Genomic DNA, 11,742 nt, shown 5'->3' on the forward strand with positions numbered 1-11,742 from the left:
GATTGGCTGATTAGAAATTAAGTGTTAACGAGCAGTTGGACAGGTGTACCTAATAAAGTGGCCGGTGAGTTTATATAGGTATATAAAATACTGATACTTTATTAGTTTGTACACAAACAAATCATGTCACTCTCCAGCAGGACATAATCATTAAAATAAAAGGACTGAACTTAAGAAGTATTTGTATTTCATGAAGTATATTATTACATTTGGCCGCAGCCCTCAGATTTTCATTTTGGAGAAAAGGTTTGTGCAGCCTTGATATATGTTTATAAACTGCAACAGCTAGACTAGTGTGTCCTAAATTTAACAAATTAATTATTTTAATATAATATAGTAATTTCTGCATTTTTGAGGAGGTCACCTCCTAATAAATGTCATTACAGCAAATCAAACTGCTCATTTTAAATCAATACTTTTCATTTTTAATACTTAAGTAACTTAAGTACAAAAAATATCAGATACTTTAAGACTTTTACTCAAGTAAAATTCCTTTTACCAAAGTAATTTTTTTGTAAAATACTTGTACTTTTACTCAAGTATCACTTTGTGATACTTTATCCAACACTTCTTTTTTTTGGCACCGATCATTTTCCACAGTTTTTGTGCTATTTCTGTTAAGGTACGCAACGAGGCGGACACAAGAAATACAAAAAAGAAAAGATTAAATAAAACAAAAAACCTTGTGAGGCAGCAATAACTTACATAATCAGGGAGACAGAGAACGCAGGGAGCAGGGGACCCAAGACTGATGGAGAAATCCAAGCACTGAGAGCAGTGAGGAACTGAGAGCAGTGTAAACACAAGCAGAGGCAGCGAGGATAATGAGCAGCAGCTGAGGAGGGCCTGATTACAGAGGACTGACAGGTGAGTGTGGTTAACGAGGCACATGACAGGTAAACACACTGAGGTGAGATGAGAGAGTGATGACACAGAGAGGACACAAGAGGGAGACCGCACACGAGACACGGATCCCTACACTTTCAACAATTCAGAAATCAAAACGTTCAGCTCCTTCAGGACTTTGTGTCTATGACTTTTAGCATTTAAGCTAATTATACTTTTTTAATCAGTTTTACCTTTTAGAAAATGAATAGAGCTGTTTTCAACATCCTTAAAACCCTTCAAAATGATTTTGTTCTAGTTATGCTTTTTGAAACATCACAGTGTTAATTTTATCTTTATTTGCTAATAATAGCATTTTCTGCTATTTCAGCTGAAATTCTGCTACTTTCTGCTATTCTTCAGCTAATTTCTACGCTTTTGTGCTTCTTTCTGGTGATTTTAGCTCTTTGTGCTTCTTTCCGTTGCCTTCTGATTATTTCAGCTGTTTGCTGCAATTTTAGTTACTGTTCAGCTGTAGCTAAGATTATTTTTTTTCAAGATTTCACATTTTGTGATTTGACATTTGGTGGCAAATTTTAGCTACTTTCTGCTTAATTCAGCAAATGCTCCATCTGCTTCTTTGTGCTAATTTCAGCATTTTAGATATTTTAGCTGTTTTACTGCACATTTTGTCTATTTCAGCTGTTGTACAACATATAGTGACATTTTTGTACTTATTGACATTTCTTTACATCACAAACACGGTCTGTACTACATTCAATTTGTTTCTGCAACCTTTTGCTGCTAATTTTAGCCTTTTTCTGCTATTTCAGCCAATTTTCTGCAAATTTCTACTTTTTGAGCTTTTTTCCATTTCTTACAACTAATTTAATCTTTGTATTTTTTTCAGTTGCATTCTACTAATTTCAGCTGCTTTCTGTTTTAGGTATTTTAAAACAAATTGCCATTTTAAACTTCTTTTCTTTCTGCTGATTTGAACTCTTTTACACTCCACTATCTGTGTGGTAATTTTCATTTGCTCAGTTTAGCTAATATTAGCCTTGTTTAGCATGTTTCAGCTGCTTATTTACTAATTTCATTCATTTCATTTTTCTGATATTTCAGATATAATTTTGCTACTTTCTGATATTTTTTGCTTATATCTATTTTTGTGCTTTTTTTGCAGCTTCTTTCTGCTAATTCAAGCTTCTTTTTTTTTTTGCTTCTTTCACATTCGTAATTGAACTTTAGCTTTCAGAGCAATAAGCAATTATTCTAGTTACGTTCAAGTCCTTTAACAATAAATGAAAACAAGACACTTTTGAAACTTTAATTTAATCCTTCAGCATTCTGTACCCTGAAAATCATTTAAATTATCATTTTATTAATTTTTACAAGCGTGATTTTTCTTCTATTGCCTTCACTGCCCGTTGCTTTTATATCTTACAAAAATTAATTAAAAATTACACCAAATAATAAGGTTTTTATTGTTTATTTTGAACAGCATGTTAGCAGTTAATGATTTGAAAGCAGATTGTTAAAAATGTAATTTTTTTCATTTAAAATATGGTTCTTATCTTTCTGTTCCAGTTTCAGACACAAGTTTTTTTTATTACATTCAGTAAATTGTGTTGATAAATCTGTTTGACTTGTTTTTTTATTTTCTGAATTTCTTTTCTTTGTCCGTTCATCCAAAGAATCCGCTCTTCTTTGCTGTTGATATGGGGGGAAAAAAACAGAGAAAAAAAAAGTTTTTTATCTAAAAAAAACATCACCTTTATCTTTGCCTTTATTTTTTGTGTGTTTAAAGTTAAAGTTTGGTTCTTTACCTTTTTCAGTGATGGTGTACATCGCCTCCATTCCAGATGAAATGTGGTCAGAGATGTGACAGTGGACCAGCCAGGTCCCGGGATACTCAGGACGCATTTTCACCGTCTGAACAGGAAAAACAACAAAGTCATATTGATTCTTTTCATTTTAATTTGCTTAAAGTAATTCAATTTGAACTTTAAAAAACTTGAAATCAAATCTTAAGATTTTATAGCATCTCTACATATGTATCTCCTGTATGTTTCAGTTTGCTTCATCATCACTGAGGGCTTATTCTGTTAAACGTAAGATTTTATGTTTGTCATTTTTATAAAAGTTATATCAAATAGAAGCTTGTTTTTCATTTTGTGGACAGAAAAAAAAGAGACTAAATCCTAAAAATCTACGTATAAGAGATAAAGTTTGTTGAGGTTTTACCTGGAAGGTGGCTGGGAGCAGCTCATATGAGTCAACACGATGAGGACCTCCACCCAGCTGCAGGGTAAATTTTAAAAAAATGTAAAGCATTTTATTTTTGAAGTGATGTAACTGTTACTGTAAGACTGTCAGTATTTGTCAGCTTCATACAGTATTTTATACCTTATATTCCACACTGTGGCCATGCCAGTGCACGGTGTGTATGTCCACTTCATTGCCCATTCCCATCAGGTACCAGTACACCTTATCGCCCACCTCCATGTTCAGACCCATCAGATTGGCGTATACGTAACCATTGATGGCTGCGCACAAACACACAGAAAAATATATTAAAAAGTATCATCTTTTAGTGTCATTTTTTATGTTTGGCATTAAGATTGCCTTTTTTGCCCTTAAAACAATAAAATACAAACTTATAGGAAATAATATTACATTATATTTCAGTCAATGAAGGGATTTATCTATATATTTCTTTGCAGTTACTAACTTTACATAAGAAGCAATGTATATTGGTTTAATTCTCCTCTTATCTGTGCAGTGGTTAAATATGTTTAAAGACCTGTTGTGAGGCTCTTATTTAAAATGTCCAGGGGCCTCATGTATAAACGGTGCGTACGCACAAAAAAAGTTGCATGCGTCAGGTTCTACGCCCACGTTGTGATGTATTAAAAGTGAAAGTGTGCGTATATTTACGCACACTTTTCACCTGCTGTGAGAATGTGCGGCAGCCACGCAAAGTGTTTCAGTCGACAGTTTTAACTCACATAGTCACAAATCTGACCTGAATCCAGAGAAGTATGACTCTGTTGTGTTTTCTGGATGTAAGGAGCGTCTGAACACGGTGTTAGATTTTTATTTTAGTTTTTATTGTTTAAACTCGAACGATGATGAAACTGAACCCCGGGACTGAGAATCATTTAACCTCAGACAAGAAAATAGATCAGTCTAAACATGATCAAAGAACCTCAGTCCAGTCTGTAAACTGTAAACTTTTTATATTGTTGTCATGTAGTTGGAAACACACGCAGAGCGCACACAGCTGAGGAGAATAAAATGTGTGAATTGTCTAAGACACATTTTTAATTTCCACTGAGAAAAAAACGTCAACTCAGAAGATTAATTCAGCTCAGCTGTGATGATTCCTCAGCTCCACAAGACACAATAGATTGCTGCGTAAAGTTGTGTGTATGGATCAGTGTCAGCTGTTCCCAGTCCTGCACTCTCACTCCCCCTGCGTCAGCATATTGACGCTTGGTCAGGCAGCCTTTTGCATCCAGTTTTGATGCGCCGGGTACCCCCAGCACGTCAGTTTTTTACAAGATGAGGCGGAGGAGTACGGGCACGTTGTTATGTTTTTTTTTACAAGAGTAGGAAATGTGCGTTTCTTCACATTTAATAAATATTTTTCTAAGTTCTACCAAACTCATCAGTTCCTCTGTGTTTACAGTCATTTATTAAAGACGTGTAAAGGTGGAAATGTCTGTCAGCCTCATGCGCCGCTGAAAATAACAGCGCACGCGCGTACACACCAACACCCACACACACCTTTGCGAGTGGCAAACTCATTTTTACACCCCACTGACAATTTTCTCACTCATTCTCCATTTAATGTATAATTTTCCTGCATCTAAAATCATTTCTGATCCCACAGAGAGGACAAGCTGAGGAGAATCTCACACGCTGGACACATTTACATCTATTTTACAGATTTAAATGGAGGCGTGTCAGGGGAGGTGTCTCACGTGCGCTCAGCTCCACGTTCATTGGGATGTATAAAGGAAAGGTGCGCAGGAACCTGTGTGCGCACAGTTTGATACATCTGAATATTTTGGTGCGGCGCACTTTTCTAAAATTTTCCCTAAGCCAACTTTTAGTGTGAAAGCTGTGCAATCCTTTATGCATGAGGCCCCTGGACTTTTTTTCTCAACTTAGAAGAACAACTTTCTCTTATTTCTCATCTTGGTCATGGGATAATATTCAGATAAAACTAAAGCTTAAAGTTTTTTTTATCTTTGGAAATGTTTAAAGCTCTGAAGTCTTTTGTAACTGAAGAATGCTATGTTCTGAAGCTGGACTTTGGACTTATGTTAATTCCAACATGTTGTCATTTTTAACTCAGAACTTTGTGTCTTTCATCATTCGATCTTTGTAGAAAAAAAAGTTAATCTCAAAGGACTTCCTGATTTTAAAAAAATCTAATAAATATCTCAACTTTTCTTTTAATTTAGTATAATATACCATGGACATCTATGTGGGTTTATGTTGTGAGTTTTTGTCTTACCGTGCATTTTGTTGCTTTCAATAAAGTTTTCGTCTTCCTTTAGGTGTGGTCGAGGATTCCTGACGTGTCTCCTGATGTTTTCATCCAGATACCTGTAATATATCATAAACACTGTGGTTCTTTTTTGCTTGTTTATAGAACTGTCATTTCATATTGTGCTTTCATTAGACCCTTTATATGCATTTAGCCAAAATAACAACTGGGGTGTACTGAGGATGTCTTAATACTGAAAAGAGTTTAAGCCTTGCAGGAGTAAATATTAGGTATTTTAAGTTTTCTATTTTAATAGTACTGAATCAAAATATAATTATAATTGTGCTAATTAAATCCTAAACACACTACCCTTGCACTTACCAGCTTTCATTCTCATCAAAAATCAACATAAGCAGTGCAAATTCTTCCACTTCCTTCTTTAATCCAAAGCTCCTGGAAACAAAACAGTTTTGTCAGAGCTTTTTGTGTTCAGTGTGAATTAGACATTAATGTGTGTTTGTGTGTGTGGGGGGGTGTATTTTACAGCTTCAGGTGGGTCAGGGCAGAAAATAAAACACTCACCTGGCCCAGCTACGACGACAAATCACCAACGGACCAATCAGACCGCTGTACAGATCCTGAGAGGAAGAGTGACAGCATGTCAGTCTGGACCCCTCCTGGTTGCTTTCATGTTTTATTAGCCCACCTTTATGACGTCGACGGTGGAGTAGTAAGCTGAAACGGAGCACTCCTCCTGCTCCGGGGTCGGTCCCGTGTTCTTGTTGACGTACCAGGTGTATGTGTGAGTTTCACCTGCACACACACACACACACACGCAGCTCCTCTTAGGATTTCATTTGTCAAGAAAACTGTGTTAAGTTACAACTTTGTCGATCAGCAGTGAAGGATTTAAAGTTTTAACTCGTCTCTTTTTGTTTTGTGTTGATTATAAAATGTGACCATGATACATTTTTAAAAAATAAACAAAACTGATTCTGAATGTGTTTTTCTGTCGTTTTCAGGCATCCCTGTACCTGGTTTGGTTTGGTAGACATCAGGAGTGTCTGTCTTCACTCCATGGGCATGAATGGAATAAGGTCTGGATGCAGTGTTCTTAAAAACCACTTTGACTTTGTCCCCCACCTGAGCATGAATCATTGGACCTAAAATGGAAGGGAAGTTATTTTATTATCACTTGAGTTTTCAGAAGCCATACAACAGCAAACAGTACTTTCTGTTTAAATGAGAAAAACTTCATTAATTGCTCTAAAATCTGCACAGAGGCCAAACAAACAATCTTTACTGAAAACCCATCTCTCTCTTTTTGGCTTTTGATTGAGGCAGAGTTTGTTTGTTTCAGGGTTTTTCATTTTTTATTTTGTTTGTTTTTTGTTTTTGTTTTTTTTATTGCGTGTTTCTGTATTTTACTTTTATTTTAATTTGTCCTTGATTAAACTGTAAAGCAATTTGATCAACTTTTGTTGTTTTTAATGAGCTATACAAATAAATCTGACATCCAACATACAAACCAACCTAATGAATACACATTAAAGTACAAAACCATCTCGTGAAAATAATCCTACTGTGATGTAAAAGTACCACAGAGACAGAAAAAGACTGCAGGTGGATGTTAAAGGGGCAATATCATGTAAAATCAACTTTTTTAGTTTTATATCATGTTATAATGTTATACTCTCATAAAAAACATGCCCAAAGCCTTGCTTTGACTCATTCATGCATGGTTGAGAAATCCTGCAGCGTTTTTAGGAAGCCATGCTGAGGAGCAAAACGACAGGTGGGGACCAGAAACGCCCCTGGGACGTGTCTTTAAGCCAAACTTCCTCATGGCAGAGCSCMCCCCCYCCCCCCACACACACACACACACACACACTGAAATGGGCGGGACAGAAGCGGAAGGTGGTTCTTAAAGAGACAGAGTCCAATTTCAAGGCGTTTAGAAGAGGAAGTGATGAGAAGATAAGTTTATTTTCTATTTAAACATAAAAACAGCATTTTAATAAAAGCTAAAGTTGACATAGCTACTTTATTATGGTATAGTATTTGAATGTCTGCCTGAGAAACACATAATATTGCCCCTTTAAGGAACTAAACTAGATAAGCCAAACAACCAAAATAGATCATGACCACTAAAGTTATCAAACATTTTAAACTGAAAACACAAAACATGCCGCCATTATTTTTACCCATAATGCCGAGATGTTCCATGTCAGGTGTTCTTTCCACCTCCTTGGTGAACTTGTCATTGGTAAACTGTTTGTAGACAACCTTCTTGTACTGAGAGCCGATAAAACCATCTCGCTTGTCCAAAAAGATGAGGGCAGGACTGCAGCAAGACAGAAAATGATGTTTAAAACGCCCCACTTTTGTAAGGGAATGTACAATTAAAACAAAATGATATTGAGGCATAATTATTTAAGTCTAATAAATCTAAACCCTCACTGCTGTATTGTATATGACATCTACTTTGCAGTTTAAATCAGTATTTATAGCTTTGCAACCTGGTTAGAAATATCATCAAAAACTAAAATGTGTTATTCTGCTGATAGAATTACCCTCAATAATTTCAACATTTACTCTCGTAATTTTATGCATTACTTCTCTCCCTTGTTCTTAAACATCTCTGCCTCCCAGGTGCGGTTCGGAGAGAAGTCCCAGTCGACCTCCACGGCGGCGATGTAGTAGGTTTTAGAATGGAGCATCACCTCACTTTGACGCTGGAACAAGCCACACTTTTCTACCGTGTAGTTGGCTCGCATGCCTCCTCGGTAATGATCCACCGTGGCCGAAACCACTTCGAACTGACCTGAAATGCATGAACATCACAACCAAGTTTAGTTTTTACACTTAAATTATAGCAGAACTTGGTCAGAGGGCTTTTACTGGTAGCACAGTGTATATGACGAAGCCTGAGAGGAAAACTAGATATCGTACAGCGGTAGCATATATAACAGAGCTACTCAACTGGCGGCCCGTGGGCCACATCCAGCCCACGAGTGACCAAAGTTCGGCCCGCCAATTGGTTCATTCATCTCTTCAGCCCAAACCCTGGTTTTCTACTTTAATTACTCTGAGTTCTTTTAGTTAAACATAGACATGTTTGGTGTCTACAGAAACATCAGAATCTTGGCTAGACGCTGGTAAAAACATTTCTATAAACACTCAAGACAGCTAAAACTACAAACTGTTGAAGATAAAACGATGAAAGTGAAAATAAAATTGGTTTAAAAGTTTGGCAAGTCAGAGATGTCAAAATATTATTTGTGTCTAATCCATCCATCCATTTTCTGTACACGCTTCTTCCTTTTCAGGGTTGCGTGGGTCACTGGTGCCCATATCTAGCAGTCACAGTGTGAGGGGGCGGGGTACACCCTGGACAGGTTGCAAGTCCATCACAGGGCCACACATAGAGACAAACGAGACAAACAACCGTTCACTCTCACCTAGGGACAATTTAGAGTTATCAATTAACCTAACAGTCATGTTTTTGGTCTGTGGGAGGAAGCCAGAGTACCCGGAGAGAACCCATGCACGCACGGAGAGAACATGCAAACTCTGCCCAGAAAGGTCCCCGGACCGGGATTTGAACCGGTGACCTTCTTTCTTAGAGGCATCAGCTCTACCAACTGAGCCACCGTGCCTCACAGGGGACACGTATTTGTGTCTAATAGGAGACATAATGTGTTCTTTTTATTTTTGATGATGTGTAATTATCACTACTTTTATAGGGCTCTGTATGTTGTATTCATGATTAAATGCAGCAAAATAAACTAATTCAAAGGTAACATATTTTTGTAATACTTGGTTTATTTACATAATAACTTTAATTGCTGGATGTTCGGCCCCTCAGCTGTTGACCGGCAGTAACTGTGGCCCCCGGAGCAATTTAGTTGGAAAGCCCTGAAATATAAGCACCAATGCACCAGAACTCAGAACCCACCAGAGCAGATTTATTGTTTTGGTGGGAGTCCAGAGGGGGTGAGGGTGTTCATTGGTGGGCCCAATAGATAGCCCTTCATCAGAGTTAAACAACAAAAAACCTGAAGCTCCTATGTTGAATAGTTTTTGAGTTATAAGCATTTTTGTATGTCCAGACTCCCCCTTTTCAAATGGAGCTCCCACCTCATATATGGGGTCTATCGTAAAACTGTTGGCTGGCTCAGTGTAGGTCAGACACAGACATTGCTGATTGGTGCAGATGTTTTTGTGCTACTGTTGACCAAATATCTTGAAAAACATACAATAAAAAATAAGCAATGGGACCCCCGCTTCGTTGCGGGAGACGGGGGGGTCATAATGAAAACCTACCCATGCTGTCCGGCTCCATAGAGACAGTGTATGAGATGTGAGGGAAAACGTTGATGGTGTCTCGTCTGTTCTGGCGATAGAGGAACCGGTTTCCTTGGAAGTAGAGGCCGACAACGTCTGCTTCTGAGCCCAACCCTGAGAGGTGCCACGTGACTTTGTCCCCCTTACACATGGTCAGACCCGGAAGGTTCCTGAACACAAACCCGTTGATGGCTAGAAGAGAGACGCGGAGATTAAACAAAAAGGCGATTTATTTCAAACACGATCAGTTTAGAAATTGTTTTACTGGGACTTGACATGGAAAAATATTTACCTTACAGAAATATTACAGATAAAAATAGCACAGTATGTCGCATCTGTTTTACTCACCGTGCATTTTGTTGCTCTCTATGAAGTCTTCATCCTCCTTGTTGACAGTGTTGGGAGCAGTTGTGAAAGTTCTGATGTTGTCATCCAGATACCAGCTGAGGTTCTCGTCAAACACTGTGGCCAGGAGGTGAAACTCTTTGTTATAGTTTTTCTGGATCATATAGGAGGGGAGAAGGAAACAACGTGCTTTGTTATTACTAAGAGAAAAATGGTAAAAGGTAAAAAAAGCATCACAGAAAAAATCCCAGATTAAATAGAACACTTTCATTCATTCATTCATTAAGTTTTATTCATTTCATTTCACTTAATAATAATAATAATAATAATAATAATAATAATAATAATAATAATAATAATAATAATTATAATAATAATAAAATACATATGACTAATAAAATGAAAAGAAAGGCAGCAGAAAGAAGAAAAAATTCTTATGAGATCTGTGCCTTTTCTCCATCAAATTGAAGCATCTGTCACTAATTGGATCAGCACTGACACAGCTGCAACTCATTTGAGTCCTCCTGGTGGTTTTCCTATTTAAGGCGGGTCCAGTGAGCAGGTCATCGCTGATACATCGCTTCCTATGGGTAATGATCTCAGCCTCCAGTCTTACACTTGTGATCCTGAAACTATTAACCTTGTGTTTTTTGTGAACTCTGTGTTCAGTGAAACTTGCCTGAAGATCCTCAGGACTCTTGGACCTGTTAACCACCYGCCTCTATCAACRTCACTCACCAGAAAACCAACGCTGTTGTCTGTCTGCCTCCAACGTTCACCTGTGAATAACTTGAGAACTCACCTACCTGAAAAGTACTCACCTTGGATACTTACCTCGGATTTGAACCCTCTCCTCCACGTGTCGYTCGCCTCCTCGAACTGTAAGATCTCTTATTATTATTATATCTCAAGTTCCTCCTTCAGCCTAAGCACTTACCTGGATACTCACCTCCTTCCCTTTCCCTCCGCAGCCTGGATCCCCTGTACATATCCCTACCACCTGTAAATAAAATAACACTTACCTTTTATCTGGTCTCCGTGTCTGTTGTCTGATAAACCTGCTCCTCTTTGACTTATACCTGAAAACCTGATAGTATGTATCAGCCACAAGAAGTGTCAAAGAGCGGTTTATCTGACAACCAGACGGCTAGTTCCTCCAATTCCCTCCTGGCAGACCATCAGGAATTGTTAAATAGGTTATGTCATGCTCAACAAGAAACTTCTTCCGTGTTAGAACGGGTGACAAAGAGTTTAGCCGATTTAGATGCTTGATATTCGTCACTACTACCTAACCCGCCTGTCAGCCTTCATAATGTAAACCTTCAACCTACTCAATCCACTCATATCCCTCGTGAACCAGATTTAAGACCTTCAGAACTATTCGACGGTGAATTAAATCATTGCTCTGGTTTTTTGTTACAATGCCGACTCGCTTTTGCTCGCTCACCTTCATTGTTTCCATCCAATTCAGCTCGCATTATTTATATTGTCTCTGCTTTAAAAGGAAAAGCGCTAAGATGGGCACAAGCCTTTTTAGCGTCCCACTCTCTGTCAACACTCACTTCCCAGCTTTTCATCCAGGAGTTTGAGCGTGTGTTTAATCATCCCCTCCAGCAGGAGGAAGCATCAAAGAGAATTATCGCTCTCCGCCAAGGACGCAGATCTGTGGCCGATCACTCTGTGGACTTCCGCATTCTCGCCGAAGAAGCGGGCTGGGACGAGCT

General features: G+C 38.0%; 1 protein-coding gene and 1 long non-coding RNA gene across 3 annotated transcripts in view; one reads left to right on the forward strand and one right to left on the reverse strand.

Annotated features, from left to right (window-relative positions):
* Window positions 1-2,141: 2,141 nt before the first annotated feature.
* cp (ceruloplasmin) overlaps window positions 2,142-11,742 on the reverse strand; it is a 22,968-nt gene continuing 13,367 nt past the window's right edge. For both annotated transcript variants that reach the window (XM_014021823.1, XM_014021824.1), the window contains 13 exons: window positions 10,022-10,172; window positions 9,653-9,865; window positions 7,943-8,150; window positions 7,531-7,670; window positions 6,361-6,489; window positions 6,033-6,139; window positions 5,909-5,964; window positions 5,708-5,779; window positions 5,354-5,445; window positions 3,235-3,374; window positions 3,073-3,129; window positions 2,655-2,760; window positions 2,142-2,538 (listed from right to left, as the gene is read on the reverse strand). In XM_014021823.1, the coding sequence (XP_013877277.1) occupies window positions 2,513-2,538; window positions 2,655-2,760; window positions 3,073-3,129; window positions 3,235-3,374; window positions 5,354-5,445; window positions 5,708-5,779; window positions 5,909-5,964; window positions 6,033-6,139; window positions 6,361-6,489; window positions 7,531-7,670; window positions 7,943-8,150; window positions 9,653-9,865; window positions 10,022-10,172 (1,497 nt within the window). In that variant the 3' untranslated portion in view covers window positions 2,142-2,512. The remainder of the gene's footprint in view (window positions 2,539-2,654; window positions 2,761-3,072; window positions 3,130-3,234; window positions 3,375-5,353; window positions 5,446-5,707; window positions 5,780-5,908; window positions 5,965-6,032; window positions 6,140-6,360; window positions 6,490-7,530; window positions 7,671-7,942; window positions 8,151-9,652; window positions 9,866-10,021; window positions 10,173-11,742) is intronic.
* LOC106527068 (uncharacterized) lies at window positions 10,419-11,046 on the forward strand. Its single transcript, XR_001311336.1, has 2 exons — window positions 10,419-10,608; window positions 10,688-11,046. It is a non-coding gene; the product is annotated as an uncharacterized LOC106527068 (long non-coding RNA).

Source organism: Austrofundulus limnaeus, unplaced genomic scaffold, assembly GCF_001266775.1.
Source record: "Austrofundulus limnaeus strain Quisiro unplaced genomic scaffold, Austrofundulus_limnaeus-1.0 Scaffold307, whole genome shotgun sequence".
Taxonomy (NCBI): Eukaryota; Metazoa; Chordata; class Actinopteri; order Cyprinodontiformes; family Rivulidae; genus Austrofundulus; species Austrofundulus limnaeus.